The sequence below is a fragment of the Pteropus alecto genome, unplaced genomic scaffold (assembly GCF_000325575.1).
Source record: "Pteropus alecto unplaced genomic scaffold, ASM32557v1 scaffold202, whole genome shotgun sequence".
Taxonomy (NCBI): Eukaryota; Metazoa; Chordata; class Mammalia; order Chiroptera; family Pteropodidae; genus Pteropus; species Pteropus alecto.
This window is the reverse complement of record NW_006432451.1, coordinates 2010396-2034164: the sequence shown is the minus strand read 5'-3', so window position 1 is coordinate 2034164 and position 23769 is coordinate 2010396. Positions and strand designations below refer to the sequence as shown.

The window sequence follows — 23769 nt, the reverse complement described above, 5'->3', positions numbered from 1 at the left end:
CCAAATCAAAGATCAGGAGAAAACTCCAAAAAAAGAACTAAACAAAATGAAAGCAAGCTATCTATCAAATACAGAGTTCAAAACACTGGTTATAAGATACTCGAAGAACTTAGTGAGAACTTCAACAAAGAGATAGCAAGCATAAAAAGGGACATAGAAATCAAAAAAGAACCAGTCAGAAATGAAGAATACACTAGAAGTTATCAATAGCAGATTATATGAAGTAGAGGATTGAATCAACAATTTGGAAGACAAGGTAACAGAAAACACTCAGTTGGAACAGTAACAAGAAAAAAGAATTTTAAAAAATGAGTAATTGAAGAGACCTTTGGGACATCATCAAGTGTACCAACTTTCGCATAATAGGGGTACCAGGAGGAGGAGAGAAAAAGCAAGAATTGAGAATTTATTTGAAGAAATAATGACTGAAAACTTCCCTAAGCTGATGAAGGAAATAGATATACAAGTCTAAGAATTGCAGAGAGTCCCAAACAAGATGAACTCAAAGAGGCCCACACCAAGACACATCAATTAAAATGGCAAAAGGTAAAGACAGACTCTTAAAAGCAGCAAGAGAAAGGCAGTTAGTTACCTGCAGAGGAGCTCCCATAAGACTGTCAGCTGATTTCTCAACAGAAATTTTGCAGGCCAGATGAGATTGGCATAAAATATTCAAAGTGATGAAAAGCAAAGACCTATAACCAAGATTACTGAACCCAGCAAAGAAATCATTTAGAATTGAAGGAGAGAGAGAGCTTCCCAGACAAGAAAAAGCTAAAAGAGTTCATCAACACCAAACCAGTATTACAAGAAATGGTACAGGGACTTCTTTAAGAAGAAGAAGAAAAATGGTTAAAAATATGAATATTAAAATGCCAATAACTAAATATCTATCAATGGTTACTTTAAATCTAAATGAATTAAATGCTCCAATCAAATGACATAGGGTGGCTTAATGGATGAAAAGACAAGACCCTTGCATATGTTGCCTACAAGAGACTCACTTCAGCTCAAAAGACACACAGATTGAAAGTAAAGGAGTGGAAAAAGATATGTCATGAAAATGGGAACAAACCAAAGGAGGGGAAAAAAACTGGGTAGCAATACTTATACCAGACAAAATAGACTTTAAAACAAAGGCCATAACAAGAGACAAGGATTTAGTAATCCCACTCCGGGTATTTATCCAAAGAATCCCAAAGCACTACTTCAAAGGGATGTGTGCATCCATACGTTCATTGTAGCATTATTTACAACAGTCAAGATATGGAGGCAACCTGGGTGTCCATTAATAGATGATTTGATAAGGAAGAGGTGGTACATATATACAATGGAATATTACTCAGTCATAAAAAAGAATGAAATCTTGCCGTCCGCAACAACATGAGTCGACGTAGAGGGTATTGTGCTGAATGGAGTAAGACAGACAAAGGCAAATGCTATATGATTTCACTTATACGTGGAATTTAAAAAACAAAATAAATGAACAAACAAAATAGAAACAGACTCATAGATACAGAGAACAAACTGATGGTTGCCATCTGGGAGGAGGGTTTGGCTGCCTGGTTGAAAAAAGTGAAGAGATTAAGTACAAGTTGGTAGTTACAAAGTAGTCACAGGGTTGTAAAGTACAGCATAGAGAATTTAGTCAATAGTGTTATAATAACTATGTAGGGTGCCAGGTGAGTACTTATCAGGAGAATTGCTTTGTAAATTATATACATGACTAACCACTATGCCGTATACCTGAAACTGATATAAATAATATTGAATGTCAACTGTAATTGAAAATTGAAAAGGAAAAAAAAATCGATAGCGACAACAGCATACAAATGGCTGGGTTACGTAAATAGCGATTCTATTTCTAAAGCTCAACAGACCTCTCGAAGAAAACTACATAGCAGCATAGAAAACAAGGCATCTGTTTGCTTGTTGGAGAATGTGTTTTCTCCATACAACAAAGCTGAAATATACAGTCTTTAACAGTTGACACTTTCTTAATTGAAATGTATATGTTTTAAAATTCAGTATAATATTTTCAACAAAAGTCTTCTGAAGGGGCATTTTAAATTTTATTTTCCTTTCAAATGTATGATTTAGAAATTAATTTTTAAGTAGAATATCCAAATTACATATTGTCATTTTGTTAATTTATCAATTGGAAAAAAATTCATCCTTTATATACATTTTTTTAAAAAATCTTTTTCTAATTAACTCCTTCCTAAGTCTAGATTGGGGCTCTCTCCCATGTGTTCTTCAACATTTTGATGTTCCCTTTTGTAGCTCTAATCATGCCCTAGTATGATTATATATTTACATTTGCCATCCTCTTATCTAAATTCTATATCTGTCTTTTCCACTGTTGCATCCCTTCAGTGCTCAACAATAAATAATTGTCAATGGAGTGACAGCATGAACGAACCTTGTGCTGTGTTGTTTATAACTTTTTGATGATCTGATTGTTTGATAGCATGCCCTGTGCATTCTCTTGACTAGCTTTTTTGTTTTTATCCTGTAATGTAGACTATATTGTAGAATATCGAGTCTGGTTTGTTGATGCAGGTAATGTAGAGGGCACCTTTTGGTAATCTTTGCTTCAAACAAGAATAGTTTGTTGCAAAATAAACTGGCTAAGCTGCCTACCTGGCTGCTGAATGGTGCTTTTACCTCTTACATTAGAAAGATCTGGTCTACTTATCAGATGAGATCTTTGGCATGAGTATTTCATTAAGGTGTGTCTTGCCTGGTATTATGTAATAGTAAAGCTCTATGAGTTGTCCTGGGCCATTCAATTTCATTCAGTAGTTATTGAGTGCCTACTATCTGCCAGACACTGTTCTAGGTGCTTTAGATACTACACAAAAAAGAACTCTGTCCTCCTTGAACATTGTACAGATAGAAAGCAGTAAACAATGCACATTTAAAAAATAAATCAGATAATCTGGTAGCAGGCAATAGTGCTATGGACAAAAAGAAAAGGTAGAGGAAGGAAGGGAAATTAGGAATGTGGGGGCAGGGTGAAAGATGCAATTTAAAATGGGGTGGTAAGGATATGCCTCATTGAGAAGGTGTATTTTGAGCAGAAATTTGAAGTAGTAGAAGAATTAGACTCATGAATGGTTGGGGAAAGAGCATTCCAGGCAGAAGGAACAGCCAGTGCAAATGTCATGAGGCAGAAGACTGCATGTTGATTTGGAATTGCAGCAAGGGGGCCTGTGTGGCTGGATTAAGGCCATTGTGGAGCTGAGAGAGAGCAAGAAGAGAAGCAGATGAAGTAAGAGATAACTGGGGATAGGGTGCTGGATTATGTAGGGCTTTATCTACAATCGAAAGGATTTTTCTTTTTGAAGAGAAGAGTGACAAGGTCTGGTTTTTATTTCTAAAGAATCGCTCTTTTCCGCTGTGTTGAGAATAGATTGCAGAAAGTCCCAGAGATCATTGAATGCATGTATTTCAAAGGCTTGTTGTTACAAATTGTCAGTTCCTGTGATTATTTTAAATACTTTATTTAAATATGGAAATTTTTTTTGCCTTTTGATAATAGTTTTATCAAATAGGGCTGACGATAGTAGAGATGCCAGTCTGTAGATATAGAAGATATAGGTTCTTTTTGACTATATTATGCTTAAAAAAAAAAAAAAAAAGTGGCAGAGTAGGAGTCTTGACAATTGGCTGTTATCCAAGAAGTCCTTAATAAATGAAGCTCTAGAATAGGACGCTACCTGCAGTACTGAAAACCACTTATTGTAGACTTCTGCCTTTTTTACTGGTATAGTACATTTTACTTGTAAGAGTCATTTTAAGAAATGGTGATATATGCTCTTTATAGTCTGATTTAATTTAAAGGAGACAATCTTCACAAGAAAAATGAAAAAAGATTTGTATCATGTCATGAAATCATTTTTCAGCCTTTAGCCTAAATAATAAGCTCCTACTTATTTCCTTTTTAAAGACGAGAGAACTAGATACAGAGAGCTTTCCAACTGTGCTCAAGTCAAATCTTCATTAATTTATTTGAGATGTTATAAACACTGACAATATTAGGCATGTCTTTACAAAAACGTGACCAAATTTGCTTTCCAGAGACAAATACTAAAGAAATTATGTTGCTATTAATGCTCCTTTTGGAATTCTCTTTTTAAAAATGTGCTCATCTATGTTTTCTTTTCATTCCCTTTTTCACTACTTTTAAAAGTTGAGGTCTTCCATAAGAATTCGGTAACTTTCACAGTGCTTGCTTTTGTCCACTATTGCAAGATTTATTTTGGAAACCTTTCTTTATGTGATGAGTTGGAATTTGACAATTGGTTGTCATAGGTTGGTCTTTGAGCTTCATGGAAAAAACATAGAGTGATTTGGTTAGTTCCTGCAACACACTTCTGCCAGGAATAATGCTTTTCAATTTATTTAATTATAGCCTAGAAGCAGTGCTTGGTAGTTATTACTGTATAGACTGATTAACCTTATATACTTACATAATGTTTTGAAAGTCTCACCCTCCGTCTGGAAATTTTAGTGATAAAATGGATGTGGTCTCTGATGGGGAGGGGATTTGAGGGGAATGACACAGTGGGGGAACATTCTAACTAAAAGCAGATTCTTTCTCAAGTTGTACCGTCAGTGGTCTTCTGGATGTATAGGATTTCTATTTTCTGGTAACCATTGAAACACAGTAGTTACAGTTGAAATTACTATGGTTGCATCGATAATACTGCTTAACACTTTTGTGAATTAGCACAGACATATTAGCAAGTTAAGGTTTTTAGGTTTTATTTCAAGACAAATTAAGATAGATTCTAGGTAGAATCATCCAAAATAATATTTCCATTGTGTACCTTTTCTCCTTAAAGTTATTTTTAAAAATTGGGAGAATAGTCCTTTTACTTATCAATGTCATAAAATGTAATTATTTGCAAAGCAGTCTTATAAGACAGAAATTGATTCTCTCTTCTTCAACCTGAGCCTTGCAGTTTGTCATAATTGTTATTATGGACATGGCGGGCTCTAGCCCAGGTTTTCTAGGGGAAGTACTGATTTCAAAATATTAGCTAGTTATTCATAACCTTCTTATTTTTGTCAGATTATGTGTCAATTTGGGGTGTTTCTGTTTTGTCAGCTTTCTTCTTCATTAGTTAAAGATTAGCTTTGATAGTAAATATTGAGAATTGATAAGGAAGTTATCTGGAGATACTGCTACTCTGGTTATTTTGACATTTATAAAACTTTTATTCTCTCTACTTAAATTGTGTGTCAACTGGAAGATTTTGGAGGTAGTATGTGCTGTGATTACTGTTATCATCTCTGAGATCACAGTTTTGGATTCAGCCCCTGACATTACCACTCTTTTAACCTTGAGCAAATTTTGCTTGTTCTATCTTTGTTTCCTCATCAGTGAAAAGGGAATACTAATGGGACTTACCTCACAGAGTTGCAGGGAAGAGTACAGAAGACATGGACATAATAAATAGTGCTTGGCCAAGAAATAAACACTAACTGTCTTTGGTTATGTTATATTGAGCTTGGAACATCTCTTAAATCATAACTACCTTTATGAAAACATTTCAGAAAGTCCAATTTACACTTCAAATTACATTTAGAGTCCATCCTTTCCTCAAGGCAATATAAACATGCAAGTTTTGAAATGCTAAACTCTTACCTTGAGGTTACATGTAGTAACTACTGTTGACCTTAGTGAAATTGGGAACCAAATGACCATAGCAGCCCAACAAGGAAATTATGGAACAACAACAAAAAAAACAATTCCTCTTCGAGGAAAGAAATTAATAAATGGGGTGTGTGTGTATGTAAAGAGAGGTCATACACATTTATTCGTATAATACATTATAATAAATTTAAAATTACTGGCCTGGTTTCTTTCCCTCCAAATTTATTTTTTTAAAAAATCAACATTCTTTATAACTGAACTGGTATATGTTATTATTCAGCCTCAGGAATGGGTAATGATTCTTAAACAGTAGATAAAACCTAATCTGGTTCTTAAAAATTCAGCCTCTTTAGTACTGATGTGGTTTTTATGTTCTCATACTTGTGTAATACAGTAATGAGTGGGTAAGGCATTGCATCTAGAATATCAGAGGTAAACCTGTTGGACTTGAATGTAATCATTCCCTAATCTTACCATGTAAGAACAAGATTAATTGCCAGCACCACACCTGTGAGGAGAAGTTCTGGAATGCCTCATCTTGCTTACGGATAAAATGTGTTCCTCCTTCCTTTAAAGTAAATGCAGGAATGTTGTCAGTGAACAATATCCTTTACCAGTCATTCCTGAAAAAGGAGAATTATAATGTGAAATTTTAAAGCTACTCCAATTTTAGCATCTACAACTTGGAGGGTTTATAATGAGATGAAAATGTAATGGTGGATTTAAAAGTTCAAAATACTGTAGTATTGTCATGCATTTAGTTTACTGTATATTTCTCATGCAACAATAACATTTTTAAAGAAAACATACTAAGACAAGTTCTAATCTCCATTTTTGATTTTTTCCTTTTTCTGTAGAGAATGTAGGAAAAAATATGTCAAGTTGGAACAAGTATAAAATTTTTAGAAAAATAGATGATGAGTGATAAAATTAGAACAGTAGTGTTGAAAATGAGCCCCCTATGGGTAGTTATTAAGCTTTTAGTTGTCATTGTGGTACTTACTGGGTGGCCTTCTCTTAAAAACTTTTAAAAGTCTTATGAAGATAACAACTTGCTCAGGGGTTCTGGATTATTGTGTAACTCTTTGCTAATTTCTAGGTATCTAGTGACCCATCTCATGGGGGCAGATCTGAACAACATTGTGAAATGTCAGAAGCTTACAGATGACCATGTTCAGTTCCTTATCTACCAAATTCTCCGAGGTCTCAAGGTACTGACAGTATTAGTTAATAATTTTGAAGAATGAAATTCTCTCCCTCATTCTTTCCCTTCTACTTAGAGCGTAAGAAAAAACAAAACAAAACTTTTCTTATGCAAAATTCAAACGCTCACAACATCACTCATCCAGTCATAGTATAAAACCCCTGTGTTTTCTCAGTGACCACAGTTACCAACATATGGCCAATCTTGTTTCTTTTGTATTCCCCAAGCCCTGGGTTATTTTAAGGCAAGTCTAGACATCATATCATCCCACCCATAGATACTTCAGTATACATGTCCAAGAGTTAAGGACTCTTTATTATTACAGATAAACAATAATAGTAATTTCTTGATATAATCTAATATCTGGTCAGTGTCATGTTGAAACTTTAGAAACATCCTCAAAGAGGCTAATTTATTTGTGGGAGGGGCAGATAAACAGTATTTTAAAATTAAGCCCCCTTTGATACTTAGCAGCTTTGAGCACTTTTGAGCTCCAGAGAACCAACTAGAAAATAGATCGAAAGCTCTATTTCACTCATACTTCGGCTCTGTGAGTAGAGTTGGTGGTATGGAAATCATAGTTACGATAAAGGTACAGACTTCTTGTTCTTATTTCTAATCCCATTGTTAATATAGCAGTTCTTATTGATTCATGAAAATGTACTTCAAATAAGTCTTCTGATGTGGTAGTTGGAGGCTGGAGATAACTTTTCATTTAACTGACTTTTTTTCTGTTTCACAGTATATACATTCAGCCGACATAATTCACAGGGTATGTATTGTGTTTTTTATTAAACTATTTTCAGGAACTGGGGTGTGTGTGGGATGGGGGGAGATCCTAATCTAAGCTTACTTTAGCCATTGAAATATTGATTGATTGCAACTTTGTTTTAGGTTTAAACTGCTTAAAGAAAGATGTATAGTTTTTACCTATTTAAGGCTAATTAGGGCTAGATAGTGACTACAGAGTGGAGATTGTCTGTTTATAGCTGGATGAAGTCTTACTTTTATGTTTGGATCTTCATCATTACCTTTGAGAGAATTTACCATGCTTCATAAAGTTGAACCTGTCCTCTCTGTACTTGCTTCCTAGGACCTAAAACCTAGTAATCTAGCTGTGAATGAAGACTGTGAGCTGAAGGTAAGATGAAGAGAGGGTGGTAATTGTTTCACCTTGTAATTATATGTTTGATTAACCAGGCAAATTTATATAGGGAATAGTTTATAGGCCATGACTTTTTATCTGAAAATTCATATTGTCCTTAGGAATATCAGACTTTGGAATTTAAACCATAGACTTAGTAAGCTTTAGTTTTAAGTGACATTGAAGGTGCATCAAGTGTCTTGTTTCCATTCTAAAAGTTAAGTTAGAAATTTAATGTATTAGTTATAATAGAGGAAAATTATAGTCTGAATATCAAGTAAGCAATCTTGAAGAGATAATTATTAGATTAAATAGGTTCCTAAGAAAAAAAATGACAGCAACCTACTCACTCAAAATAATTCAAATAAAAGATAAATAAATCGTCTGTTAAGAGCAAACAGCTCCGGAAAATTTTTGTTTGTTCGTTTTATTTCATTTTTTTACTCAATGATTTTGAAACAATTTACACACATTAAAATGCATCATTTTAAGTGTACATTAGACAAATTTATATATCCATAGAACCAACACAGTTTTGATAAAGAACATTTCCATCACTTCAAAAAGCTCCATTGTACTTTTTCCTAGCCAATCCCCACCCCTTCACCCCTAATTCTGGCTACAGACAACCACTGATCTGCTTTCTGATACTGTAGAGTAGATTTATCTTTTTTGGAGTTTCCTACAAATGGACTCATACAGTATTTTTGTGTGTGTGTCTGACTTTTGCTTAGTATAGTATTTTTGAGATTCATCTGTATTGTGTGTATCAGCAGTTCATTTTTATTGCTGAGAAGTATCCATTTTATGAATATATCACAATTTGTTTATCCATCCATTGATAGACGTTTGCTTTAGTTCTCATTTGGGGCTATGCTCTGAATATTCATGTGTAAGCCTTTGTGTAGACATTCATTTTCATTGCTCTTGGGTAAATACCTAGGAATGGCATTCTTGTTTTGCTTTTTGTAATTTCTTTTTTTAAAGTTCTTGCAGTGTTTACCCTGCATTCTAAGCGTGGACCAGGGAATATGTTTATGAAAGTGCTATATTGTTCTCCCTTTCTATAAGGCACTAGAGTTTTTTCCTCTCCTGCTTTACAAGTCTTAGGAGTTTGACTCTTTCAGTGCCTGATCTCTCTCCCTTAGATCCTGGATTTTGGACTGGCTCGACATACAGATGATGAAATGACAGGCTATGTGGCCACTAGGTGGTACAGGGCTCCTGAGATCATGCTGAACTGGATGCATTACAACCAGACAGGTAATGCTTATATTGGTTATTTAGGGCCTTATTAATACCACGTTGGGTGAATTTGAGATTTTAAGAAGGTGGTGGGAGTGGGAGGAAACATTTTTTCTTCCCTCAGCGATTCTTTTAATGTCTACAAATAGAAACTATTTCTGTTGTTTAGATAGACAAAGTAGAGTTTAATACACAGCTTTTTAACTTTGTGATTTAGCACTTAGGTTTTTATTTATTTAGAGTTTCAACTTATTTTCTGAATACTTCTACATGAAGACACTGGGTTCATAATCTTAACTTCTCAATATTATTTGGGAGAATCCTCCATTTCTACCAGTAAGAAACTTTTGCTCCTTTGTGAACATCTTATTTCTCTTGCCTTAATTATGATTTGACTGATCCCACATATGAAGCCCTTTAGTGGGTTGAGAGTCTTAATAAACTTATTTATTTCTTTTTGTACAAATGAGTATGATTGTTGAACCTAAGATATCTTAAATAATAATTTGAGTATTTCACCACTAGTTATAGTTTCATTCATGGCCAACTATGATAATAGTGACATTGTATGCACTTTTATTTCTCTTTAATTTTGCCAGTTGATATTTGGTCAGTGGGATGCATAATGGCCGAGCTGTTGACTGGAAGAACGTTGTTTCCTGGTACAGACCGTATCCTTTAAAAAGTTTTGGATTCTTGTTTCTTAACTGTATTCCAGTGTTCATGGAAATATACTACTTTTACCTGTCTCTAGGGAACATTCTCAGTTCCTGGCTTTTATAGTCTAGATATGAATAATGAGATCTCTCTTTCTGAGTATCTTGCCTTGCCAAGAAAAAGGCTTTGGTTTGCTTTTGTAAGTTGGAAGAATTCCTCATAAGCTGGAAAATCCTTTAAAACTTTCATATATCATCTTTTTGCCACAAGTTTCTTATATTAATATTCTGTGACCTGAGAGTATTCATGAGACGTTCTAGATCTCAATGACTGGTTTAGTCTGCTTGTATAAACAATGAGCACAAGATACTTATTTATAAATCAGAGGTATCTTTTGTTTTTATATTTGGTTTACATATTAAAAAGGCTATATTTGGTCTCTGTAATGATATACCTGCTGACTCTTATGTTTGTTTAACAACAGTAAAAGCAAGAGATGATAAGGTCACTGCGTTGTATGCCTTTTTTTTTTTTCCAGTACAACTTTATTTTTATCCCAAACCTTAACTTACTTCCAGATTTATTGTCTAGTTTATGGTTTCTTATGACTCCTTTGTTTTAGCACCTTTCCTATCTGCTGCATGCCTATTTCACAGTTTAGTAATAATATCAAATTGTGGTTTGTTGAAAGTCTCATCAGTTCCACTTGGTGAAGATGTTTAGGTGAGAAAGAATGTTGAAATAATATTTCTAGAATTAGGTTTGAGGATTTTTGTAAAATTCATTTGACTAGCCTTCAGTGGGTTGGTGGGCTTTTAGAGGTGCTGTAGTTACCTGTATTCTGTCATGCTTAGAGACCTAAAAGCTGTTTTAGCCCCTCACCTGAGCAAATTCATTGCATTTATAAATAAGAAAATCAGTTTGCTTGCTTACAGTTTGGGGTATGCTTCTGTGGTGACTGCGATGTTCATGTTATCTATTCACATATTCTGGATATGTGGCTAATAAACTGAAAAATATTTTCCCTCTGAATATTACTGGATTGATAGAGTTCAGTCTCTTGATACTTAGCTCACTCTCTTCCTCCTCATCTCCTAATTTGAAGTTAGTTTAATTAATACCTCATGCTTCTCCTTTTCCTTTGCTTAATTTACCTTATATCTGATTCTTAGAAATTTGGTATATACATTACAGTTCAAGCTAAGTGAATTAGGGAAAATTTGTAATTCTCTTTTTCCTCAGGTACAAACTTCAGAGTCTCATCCTTTAGTCTCTCCTCCCGAGCACACTGCTCTAATGCTGTCCTCTGTTCCTTTCTCTTCTTTATATCTGTATTTCCATCTACCTTCAGTTAGTTGTAGACACTCATACCTACATAGACGAAGTGGTGGAGAGAGTCAACAATAGAGCATACTGGTTAAGAGCACATGCTCTGGAATCAGCCTAGTAGCTCCTTTACTCACAGCTGTGTGACTTTGAGCAAGTTTTCTAATCTCTGTCTTTTGGTTTCCTTAACTATAAAACGCTGATAATAGTACATACCTCATGAGGTGGTTGTGAGAATTCAGAGAGATAAAATCTGGAAAATACTTAGAACAGAGCCTACTAGGAAATGTTACCATCATTTTCATTAATGATCTTTGGAAAACAATTTCTCCCTTCATCTTCCTACTTTATTATCTACTTATGAATCATTAAAGGATAACTCTGTTTTATTTACATTTTGTGACAGTTAGTAAAAGACGGGTCTGCTCGGTAGGCTACCGGTAGAAAGGTTTCAAAGCAGTCGTGCCCTCTGGGCCCACCTCAGACACAGCTGCCTTTTAGAATGCTATCTTGCAACCTGTAAGAAATCTTTCCTTTTATGCATACTTCTTTTCCTTCTATGTCTATGAGCTTTAGATAGAAAACCTAGCATTAAACTTTTTACTGGGGGATTCTTTCTTTAATAGATGAGAATTCATTTCAAAATTCTTATTTTAATAATAGTGTTTCTTTTCTACTTGGCTCTTTTCAGTCAGATGTCCTTCTGGATCATAAAAATCAAATTTAAATGATTGATATTTGTAATATCCATAACCCCCATCTGTGGATGTAGCTTTGCTTGCCTGACAGAGAGGGAAGTGTTTTCTATTATTATTTTTTTAACCCGAAGTGTATAATCACTTATATTCTAGCATAGTGGTTCTTTACTCTGTATATCCAAATACTTTGGGGAGCTTTTAAAAACTCCAGATGCCTAGACTCATCTTCAGTTGGCATGGGTCACAGCACAGGCTTTGCTCTGTTTAAGTCTCCAGTTAATTTTTGTGTGCAGCTGGTGTTTAGTACAACTAGAGTTTAACCCAGTTGAATTTTAATTCTTACCTTTCAGACTGATCCTGGAAAAGTATTTAGTTAGGAGTCTTTTCTTGTTTTTAAGAATCTGAAAGTATTCCCTTAGGGACATAGAAAGACATTAGAAAACATCTAGTTGAACCCCTTGTTTTTACAGATGAGGAAACCAAGACCTAGAGAGGATAGATCCAAACCTATTATATATGACTCAGGTCACAGTTTCTTTCCAATATTCAATTTTTGCCTATTTCCCAAATTTCTAGAACTCCTCTTCTTAAAACCTTTGGAGAATGTGCTTCCCCCTCACACTCTTCTTCCTTTGTCCAGAAGGACAAGCAGCTACTGCTTATGGTTTTTATGTACAACTGAATGTTGAGGTAGCCTCTGGAGCATGCTCTTTATTTGAGTGCACAATTTTCTCCCTATTTTCCTCATTTATTAATCTCACATTTGGAACGGATGCTTTTAGCTTCCAGATAAGAACTAGGTAACAGAACTACGTAACAGAACTTTCTGTGATGTTGCCAAGTGTTTTATATCTGTGCTGTACAATATGGTGGTTGGTAGCCACCAGCCACATGTGGCTGTTAAGCACTTAAAATGTGGTTAGTGAAACTTAGGAGCTGAATTAAAAATATTTTTGTGGTAAAATGTATTAACATAAAGTTTTCCATTTTAATTTTTTGTGGTAAAATATGCATAACATAAAATTTACCTTTTTAACCATCTATTAGTATACAATTCAGTGGTATTAATTATATTCACAAAGTTGTGCAGCTATCACCACTATCAATTTTTAAAACATTTCATCACTCCGAATAAAAACTCTGTAACCTTCTTTCCTCCCACAGCCTCTGGTTACCTCTCTTCTATGTTCTGTCTCTATGAATTTGCTTATAATCCATGTCCTAGTGTGTATCAGAAAATTCATTATTTTTTATGACTGACTACTATTCCTTTAGGTAGATAGACAGACAGACAGACAGACAGACAGATAGATAGATAGATAGATAGATAGATAGATAGATAGATATAGATAGATAGATCTATTGATTGATCTATTGATTGATCACATTTTGTTTATCTACTTTTCTGTTCATAGACAATTGGGTTGTTTTCACCATTTTGGCTTTTGTGAATAGTGCTGCAATGAACACTGGCATACAAATATTTGTTTCATTCCTCATTTTCAATTCTTTTGTGTGTATAACTAGGAGTAGAATTGTTGGATCATACGGTAATTCTGTGTTTAGCATTTTTAGGAGCTGCCAGACTGTTTTCCACAGCAGCTCTACCATTTTACATTCCTATCAGTAATATATGAACAGTTTCTTCACATCTTCACTAATACTTGTTTGTTTGTTTTTTTCTTTTTTCTTTTCGCTTTCCTCTCTCTTGCACTCTTTTTCTTTCTCTCCCTCTCTCTCTCTCGTCTTTTTTGTTGTTGAGTTTTAGGAGTTCTTTATATATTCTGGATATTAAACCTTCATTAGATATATGATTTGCCAGTATCTTCTCCCATTCTGTGAGCTGTTTATTCACTTTATTCATAATGACCTTGGATGCACAAAAGTTTTAATTTTGATGATGTTCCAGTTTATTTTTTCTTCAATTGCTCGTGCTTTTGGTGATATCTAAGAATGTATTGCCAAATTTAAGGTCATGAAAATTCACTGTTTTCTACTAAGAGCCTTATGAATTTATCTCTTATACTTAGATCTTTGATCCATTTTGAGTTAATTTTTTGTGTGATGTGAGGTTAAGGGTCCAATTTTATTCTTTTGTATGTGCAAATCCAGTTATGCCAGCTTTACTTGCTGAAGAGACTATCCTTTTACCATTGAATGGGTTTGACACTCCTGTCAAAGATCACTTTTACACCACTGATCTATATATCTGTTCTTAAAGTAGTACCATACTCTTTACTGATTAAAAAAACTACTGATTACTGTAGTTTTATAGTAAGTTTTGAAATCAGGAATTGGGAGTCCCTATTCTCATTTTTAAGTTTTGTTTTTTTTGTTTTTGTTTTTGTTTTGGCTCTTTGGGCTGTTTTATAATTCCATATAAATTTGAGGATGCGCTTTTCTATTTTTTCAAAAAAGGCTTTGGAATTTTGATAGCTAATACATTGAATTTTTAGATCACTTTGGGAAATAGCAACAATTTAAAAATATTAAGTATTCCTATAGAAGAATGGGAGAGGTCTTTTTTTAAGTCTTCTTTAATTTCTTTCAGCGATGTTTTATAATTTTCAGTGAAGTCTTTTATTTCCTTGGTTAAATTTATTCTTAGGTATTTTATATTCTTTTAGATGCTATTGTACATGGAATTATTTTCTCTATTTTCTTTTTGGTTTGCTTATTGTTGGTGTAGAAATACAGCTGAATTTTTGTTTATTGCTCTTGTACTCTGCAATTTTGCTCAATTTGTTTATTACCTCTAATAGCTTTTTTGTGGATTCTTTGGTATGGTGTTTTCTACATATAGGATCGTGTCATCTGTGACTAGAGATAGTTTCACTTTTTCAGTCCAGTTTCGATGCTTTAATTTTTTTTCTTCTTATCTAATCGTTCTGGCCAGAACTTCCAGTATAGTGTTGAATAGCAGTGGTGAAAGTTGGTATCTTCATCTTGTTCGTATCTTAAAAGGAAAGTTTGTAGTCCATTGAGTATGATTTTAGCTGTGTATTTTTCATAAATGCTCTTTATCATGTCAAGGAAATTTCCTTCTATTCATAGTTTTATGAGTGTTTCTATCTGATCTGAGTTTTAAATTTCATTAGACTTTAGATTAAATTTAATCACATGTGATTACTGGTATTGTATTGGACTGTGCAGTTTTAAGTCTTTTTGCAAGTCTTCCTATTTTACCTCTTTCTCATTTTTTGTGATTAGTCTCTTTATTCTGAGAGATTCTTTTGTTACTATTAACAATCCCTAGAGTTTCCCTAAAGATATAAGAAATACTATGTCTTAAAGTTAATTATATGTCATTAGATTAGAAATGATGCTTGTTTATGACTTTGCAGAACCCTTCCAACTAGCTCAAAATAGTGTTATAATTTTTTAAAGAATGAAGCTCTTCTTTATAAGTCTAGTTGACTAGGTATATCAAGTGGACACAGCTGACAGAACTATATTAGAAGAGAGTGAGGATCCAGAATGTCTCTTCAGGTATAGTGCTAACTTATTTAAAAAACTATTGGTTTGGAAAAGAGTAAACCCATTAGAAAATGTTATTATGTAACGCTTAACAGTCTGTAGCCTACATAAGGAAGTGAGAAAATGAGTTTTGTAGCTCTGTTACACATCAAATACTGTTTTTTTCTTCCAGAAATCACAGCCTTGGTTTACTGTTGTTTTCTGTATCTAGGTAATCACATGAATTTCCTTCATGTGTAAAACTTTTTTTCTTTTAATAGAAATGATACTCTAAAGACATTAACTAGGGCATAATGGTGCTGTTGAATTATAATCTATTTGCCATCAATTTGCTATCCTACCCCATATGAATTCTCTTAGTAATTTTCTTTGTATTAAATTTACTCCTTAATTCTACTCTATTCATTTCATCTTTTGATTTTTCAAACATTTTATGAAATACTTCAGACATAGAAAAGACAAGGAATAATAAATGAATACCTGTGTTCCAGATTATGAGATAAAACATTGCCAGTAGAACTAAATTCTTGTATATCCCTTCCTGTCATATTCACCCGTCCCTTCCAGACACTGGTTTCAGATACTCTCTCTCATTTTTAGAAAGCAGTTGCATTTTAGACACTGAAAGCAAGTATCCTAATAAATGTTGAAGAAAAATATTAGGTTATTTTTTGACTTTCTCTAATATGAGAATATATTTTTTCAGAAAAGGCTAGAATTCTCTGGTTTGTCCATAAACCCTAAGAAATATTCTTTGCATGAAAGTAAAAATGACTATTTTGATGACCAAGAAAAGAAGCAAGTAGGCTAAGGCTCATTCTGGTCCATCCTTTCTGTCGCCAGGAGGATTTCGTACTGTCGAAAGATCAATGTTCTGGCTTTACCCCATATGGATATTTTTTTTTAATTGAAAACTGCTACTCAAAAGCAGCTGAGACTCAAAATTAGTTTCATGGAGGTCCTGCAACTGGTCGTTTTATTCATCTTCAACTCTTCAACCTGTGGAAGTTTTCTAGAAATTGCCTAGAATATTTAGAAGTGACTAGAATATCCCTTCTTTCTTTCCCTCTAGTTACCCCAATACCCTTAGTTTTTTTTCCTCACTTATTCATTCTAGCTTCCTTTTACTTTTGTTACAAGGGTTCTGGTCTAAAAAGTAATCTTAGGCCTGAGTTGTTTTAGGAAGAATCAAGCGATATATGATTTAAATTTTGACATTGTGATCATTATAATTAAAACATTTTTAACTAATGGTAAAAATAACACCTATCTAGGTAAAAAGGATTAAACTTCTTATGAAGGATGGTTTGCTGTGGAAATAACTAATTGTCATAATATGGTAAATTTTGCTTTGCTCTGCTTATATAGCTACTTAAAGCTCCTTCTGGCCTTAACTGCTTGGACAAATTGTAGTGGCCTTACAGTAGCTGGTACTGTTGGAAGACTGACCTGTATTTCGATGGATTGCCAACTCTTAGAGAATTTATGGTGATGTCTTCTGAAGTTTGATGCTTTGACTTCCTTCATGCAAGTGCTTTTAGCTATTAAGTAGATTTTTATTTGGCATTGTATGTTTACTAATCTAAGTATTGGCTGCCATGCTCTATCAACAGTCTTTTCCATGGCCCTTACACACTCATGGTACAATATATATATACTCTTCATGGTATAAACACTTCAGATGGAGTGTTTGAGAACTTGTTAAGCCCAACATTAAATGATGCAATTTTTCTTTTTTGTATATAGACTTTCCAGAGTATGGTTGTTCTAGATTTTGAAGGCAAGGCAGAGGGGCGGAGCTGAGTAGAAAAGCATATTATAGAAAGTTTTATCAAGTTAATTGATATTTACTAAGCTACTTTTTGAGAGGTGCCGGGGATGAGATGGTTGGTACCTGTCCTCCAAACCAGAATGGTCATACTAGAAAGTGAGTTACAGGAGTTACTTGAACAAATGTCCATTCTCTGATTATAAAACAAGACAGAGTGATTAAAAAAAATAAATAAATAAAGGTATAAATAAGTTACTGAGAAGAAGCAGGGATTAATTCAAACTTAAGATAACCAGGAAGACTTTATGGCAGAGTTCTTATGCAAGCAAGACTTTGAAGAGTAAATAAGAAGAGAAAAGGCTTGATAGGAGGAGAGAATGAAGGGTCTTCCTGTTTATGACTTCTCTCTTCCTCAGAGGGAGTATAAAACTTGACTCTCATTTTCAGTAGTCAGAGTCTCTTAAACAAGAGTACCAATCTCAACAACATTAGTTTTGATGCATATGTTGTAAAACTACCTGTTTGAGAGTTGAAATAGTCTAGTTGTTTGTTTGTTTGTTTGTTTTTTCATATGCAATATACTTTATCTTGTGGAACAGCTGCCCAGTTAAATTTATTCCTGAAGAGTGTGAGGGAACTAAATGTTTGTAAATTGAATTATTTTAAATGAGCAAAGGGGATCTTGTACTAAATTCTATTGTTATATAATTATATTATTTTAGAGCAAGATGGTATCCATCCTCCTCTCTGCTCTAACCCCATTAATGTATGCTTTAAATTTTTTTTCTCATCCATATCTTGAACTACGAAATCAGTATTGAAAATTTAACCTCCAGAACACATTGATTTTTGTCATTCGCAGATGATGAAATGCTCTATTAATTCAGAAATAACTTGTGAGAGTGGACTTGTTTTTAATTTATCCTTATTTTCAACACAGGTTGTTTGGATCTAGGACAGGGTTCGACAAACCTTTTCCTAAAGGGCCAGATAGTAAATATTTTAGGTTTTGGGGACCATATGGTTTCTGTTGTAACTACTCATTTCTGCTATGTAGGGTATAAGCAGTCATAGACAATACATAAACAAATGGACATGGCTGTATTCCAATAAAACTTTATTTTCAAAACAGGCAGCAGGTTGGGGTTTGCTGACTCCTGCCTAGAATTTTCTTCCACTTAAGCCAATTTCATATCTGGGCAAGAAAAAAAAAAAAGAACAGGGCAAGATGCCAGGGATATTATTGCATAAGTAATTTCTGTAACTTAGGCAACTCTGGCTTGCAGAGGCCATTATTTTTAAGTTATACTGTATTGCCTTTATATGTATAATCATAAGAAGAAATATTTTCTTCCATCCTCCTTTCCATCCTACTCTACCTTTTCCTCAACTATTTTGAGTACCCACCATATACCAGATGTTAGGCTAAGCCCTGGGGATAAGTGGTGAAGACACAGTGGCCTCCACCCTCAGAGAGCTACAGATCAGTAGAAGTGACAGACAATAAGCAAGCAAAGTAGTTATAGATTGTGATAAGCACTATGATGTTTTCAACCGTTGAGCTGAGATAGAGAGTAACAGAAGTGGAGAACTTCTTTATATAGAGCGTTGGGAGAAGCCTCTCTGAGGAGGTGAAGTTTAAGCTCAGACTTGAAATTGAGAAAGATCAAAACATGCAAAAAACCTGATAGGTTTCTTGACAGGCATCAGAAGGTAGTCATGCCCATCGAATGTCAATATAGACATGGATTAACTATTTGAATTTTCACAGATTATTAAAAGCTATTTTGTAAGATTTTTTCCTCTCTTTAACTTCCTTCTTAGGCAAAGCTAAAAGCAACAAGAACAAATGGAAGTTTTTGTCTTCTTGTTAATATACGCACATACATTCTGAGTATACATGGAAGAATTGGCTACTAGAATAAAGATTTGGGCATTGTGGCCTATTATTTAGAGTCTTTGGGATATACGAGGTTTGTTAATGTATTTATAAGGTTGAAACCTCATATGTCCTGCTTTATGATGGCATTCCCAAAGATCATACATAAGCCATGGAGGAGTAGGGCCCTCTGCTGGCTATCACTCAGTTCTTCTCTGCCTATAGAGGGAGAGGTTTTCTAGGGGACATGCTCAAGTGGTTAGGCTATGAGATCTTCACAGGCCCCTATCATATTACAGGCTCCTTCGGTTAAGCTTCAGGATAATAATTTAGAGGTAGGCTTGTACATTCCTAGCTCCTATGCTCTGCTGCTTTTTCTTATCTGTAGCACTCTGCTTACCACCGCTGTTTGCTTAACTGGCTCCTGATGCTTTGGTGGAGGGTGAGGTAGGTATGGACTGAGTGAAGCTCTTTTGTTTCCCTCTGCTGTCTTTGGCAGCTAAAGTTGCTTCACTATGCTAATAGGGAATGTTGACAGATGCACAACGATGAATATAAATTGGATATGTGTGTAGTATCATTTTGAATCTGTACAGGAGGAGCATGTTCTACTTGAAGTGACCATCCTGCAGAATCCTTGCCTAGATGAATTCACCATTTTGGCTTGGTTTGGGGTTTTTAATTTTTGTTATTGGGGTACTTTATTTGTTTGTTTTTATTTTGTTTTATTTGTTGTTTGTTTTTCATTTTTATTTTGTCCCAACATTTTCCTTTATAGTCCACCATTAGATATTGATCAGTTGAAGCTCATTTTAAGACTCGTTGGAACCCCAGGGGCTGAGCTTTTGAAGAAAATCTCCTCAGAGTCTGTGAGTTGATGCTTTGATTGTAACTATCTGCCCTGTTGGGAGCCTCTGTCACTTGCCTTCCATCAATCTGTACTTTGACCCGGGTATGTTTGTAAGCACATGTGCCCTTTGTGTGCTGACTTCCAGGATGAGGTGTGTGTGTGTGCGTGCGTGAGTGTGTGTGTTGTGCATGCATGCACACACACCCTCCTGGTCACATGCATGAGTGTATTTTGTTTTCTCTCTATCTGGATATGTACTTAGATTATGGAAGCTTGCACTGGGCAGTAGTATCTCAGTAAATGAGATATGAGAGATTCTCATTCATTCCAGGAGATTAATGGAAAATTTATGTCTCCATTTTCTAGCCCTGTCTTCATCTTTCTCAGAAGTTTCACGTATATTCAAGAGTTCTTTTAACTTTTTGGTTAGTGTTTGTTCTCAGAGCATGAGCTTCACTATGTATTAGTGTCATCACTGGAAGAATGAAATGTACATTATTGCCCTTTTCCAGAAGTTACTTGCTTTGTATTGTTTTAGAATAGCAACTTGCACGTCCTGTGTAAAATGTCTGTTCCTGACAGGGGTACATCTCTACCCAGTCTCCAGACCATCAGAAGTCATATCCTACTCCCGATACCTCAGATCCACAGGAGTAGTATTGTAAATCCTTCCCACAGCCTGCCTTTGTAATTACAAATTAGAATAACCTGAGAAAAAGCTTTGGCGCTAATGCTTTCCTGCCTTTACTCAGGCATTTATTAGAGAAGCCAGAGGAATGTGACTTTGGCTTCCTTTGGCTATAATTTCCTGCTGTTGGTCATTTTGTGGGGACAGGAGAGGTGAGAGAAATCACGAAAGCTCAGCCTTTTTCCCTTTTCTCCTCTGTCTGCTGCCAGGCAGTTGGATAAAAGGAAAAAAGAGCTGTGAAGCCTTCCTGGATTCTCTTCATAGCATTTCTAACTGAAGGGGTCCCTTTGCCCAATTGGGAAGACTGCTGGGTAGCTTAAGGCAGGCTTGAGCAGGTGAGTTTGAACTGTTCATCATCTCCCTGTCAAAATAAAGCATATTGTCGTCTGGTATGTGTCTGGTACATTCATTAAAAGGACCACAAAGCCCAAGATATTTATGAATTTCCACTCTGATGGATGTAAGAGAATGTGCCAGCCCTATTTTATTTTGTTTCATTTACTTATTTAAGATGATGAAGCAAAAGCACAGAAAGGCTGTGACTTGCCTGAGTCATGCACTGAGTCACTTGGCAGAGCTGAGCATAGATCCCAGATGTTCTGATAACATGATCTAAACTTTAATCTCATGCAATTGCACCCTGTTTAGAAAGTCATTGTCAGAGTTCTTGACCACAGGAGTGTTTTCTTTTACCTTATGAAACAGTAGCTATATTGGAGTGAATCAAAGAGGATATGAGAAAATGCTTAGGGAGGATAGCACTTTTTTGTTTTAAATGCATTTGCTTAGAAAGATTGGCTAGTAGAGAGGACATGAGAGCAAGGAAGTGGGGTTGAGAAGGAGTTGGTTTTATTAATGAATAGCACTAACGAGACTAAGATAACAAATTTATTCCCTGTCTAGCAGCTCTTTTCCAGTCCCCTCTCCCATTTCCATCCACCTGCCCTATAGTTGTGCTGTTCACAAGAATTTCTTGAAGAAAAAATATAAATTGTATTAAATATAAATATATATAAATATATAAATATAAATAGTATATAAATATAAGTAGTAAAATAGTACTTATCACTAATCTGTCATTTATTTTTTTTAAGAAACACCACCAGATGTCTGACCTGATATTGAGATGCCTTTATCTTATGTGAAATAAGGCACATTATATATTACAAAACTCTAATATAAAGTTGGGCATAATAATATTGAGTACCAGAATATAGAATTTACTCAAATAATGTTGTATTGAGCATAGGAATAAGAAAGTTGTTTTTTTTTTTGCAACCTACATAGTTATGGTGAGTGGATAAAAGTGGTATAAATGTTCAAAAAGGCAGACAAGATTAATTTGATGTTAATGGTACTACCCAAGTACCAGTTTACCTTAAAAGCACATGATGTATGGAACACATGATATGTAAATAGCAAAGCCAGGTGAGTAAAACTTTAAAGATTTTAAAAATTAAAAGAAAAATTTATTATTGAAGGAATGTAGTAAACAGAGAAAGGTAATGGCTATTTTTGTTATTCCTGAAAAGTAGTGAGAAGTAGTGATGCCATCACTTATATGGAAATTCAGTCAGTAAATAGTAGGGCATTCTGAGTAAGAGAAGACAATAATAGATGTGCTGATTAAGAACAAGTCAGAGTGTGCCATGAGGAAGGGGATAAATGGTCATGATGGATAGCTAAGGAAATACAGATTTTTTTTTTGGTCGGTGACCCAGTACTTATAGTAATCAGTGAAAGAACTAAAAATCCTATTAAAGAAAGCAAAAGCCCTTTCACTGACTCTTGCATTTTTCTCTAGAAATTTTTCTTCCTAACCTTCTGACAAGAAGGGGTTACGATAACCTATTTGGCTAAAGGAGACAAAAATAGAAAATGTACAGGCCAAGTATTGTTCGCAAGAAGGAAGAAAAAGGTGGCAGGATTTTAACATTTTAAAACCCACTGGTATTCTACTCTTGCTGGTTTACTTACTGTGACCCCCTTTTGTTATTTCTCTTGGCATCCAAAGTACTGTTTTGTTATGTAATTTGTTTAGAGGTAAATCTAAACTTTGTTGTGAGAATGTTAAAAGAACTTCATACCGCCTTTAGAATATTCTGGCCTCTCTATCGTTGGGCTTAGGGAGCACAAAAAGGAAGGTGGAACAACATATGGCTCCAGCTCTTTTCGAAGGGCCAGCTTTAAAGATGTATTTGTAGCAATCTGACCACTGGGGAATTTGAGTTCAGAGAATGAGCTAAAGTGGAAAAATTACTGAGGGAAGCCACAAAGAAGTGAAATCACTTGACCAGGGTGCTTATTAAAGATGATGCTGCAGCTGAAGTAGGGCATTGATAGTTAACAAGAAGACAAATATAAAATGTTTTTCATGGAATCGTGTTGAGGATTTTTAAAATCCCATCACTTCTACTTTAATGGGAACACATGATAAACAGTTCAATATTTTGGAGGTGGGGGAATTGTGTTAAAATTGATAGGACAGCTAAAATAGAGAAGTTTGGAGTACAACTTACATGTGCCTGTACATATGGAAGGCCTCATAGTTCTACCTTTGTCAAGTAATTGCAGAGTGTTTTTACAAACTTCATTCCAGCTGTTTGTCAGGTGAAGTCAGCCTGGTCACCTGTTAAAGAGACTTGTGGGAGAAATCGTGGCATGCTATAATACTGTCAACAGCCTGTGACTTGTATTTTGTCTCTTTGCCATTAGCTTCTAACCTTCCCTCCACCTCCCCTTTTCTTCACTTACCTGTGTGTTTGTGGCATGTATTTTAAATGTTCCACTACTAATGTCTTTGAAACTTGGCATTGCACACCTACCTATGTTTTAACATTTGGAGGGGTGGTGCCTTGGAGAATCACCAGAACCTGTGCCACAAAAATTTAACTTCTTCCTTGATTGGATGTATTGGATATATTGTTTTGTCCAAAGTTGAGACAAAATTTTCTGAATCATCTCCATTTACCCCACAAGCAAATAGGTTTTGGCCATCAGTGCTTGAAAACAGTTCTCTGGCTGGCATCCTGGATCAAGGGGCAGTCTCTTTCCAGGGAGCCTAAAATATTGAATGTTAAAGATGATGCTGAAACCAAAGAATATTTTCCTTATCTGCATGGCCAGTCACTGGCTACATTCCTGATAACTCTCATGCATTCACAG

The 23769-nt window shown here is 34.9% G+C and overlaps 1 protein-coding gene across 4 annotated transcripts in view; it reads left to right on the top strand.

Annotated features, from left to right (window-relative positions):
- Positions 1 to 23769, top strand: part of MAPK14 (mitogen-activated protein kinase 14) — a 66630-nt gene that overhangs the window by 34996 nt on the left and 7865 nt on the right. For 3 of the 4 annotated variants that reach the window (XM_006907326.3, XM_015585894.2, XM_015585895.2), the window contains 6 exons: positions 6765 to 6876; positions 7612 to 7641; positions 7963 to 8010; positions 9162 to 9276; positions 9858 to 9929; positions 19856 to 19935. In XM_006907326.3, the coding sequence (XP_006907388.1) occupies positions 6765 to 6876; positions 7612 to 7641; positions 7963 to 8010; positions 9162 to 9276; positions 9858 to 9929; positions 19856 to 19935 (457 nt within the window). The remainder of the gene's footprint in view (positions 1 to 6764; positions 6877 to 7611; positions 7642 to 7962; positions 8011 to 9161; positions 9277 to 9857; positions 9930 to 19855; positions 19936 to 23769) is intronic. The other variant, XM_006907327.3, reaches the window with a different exon arrangement.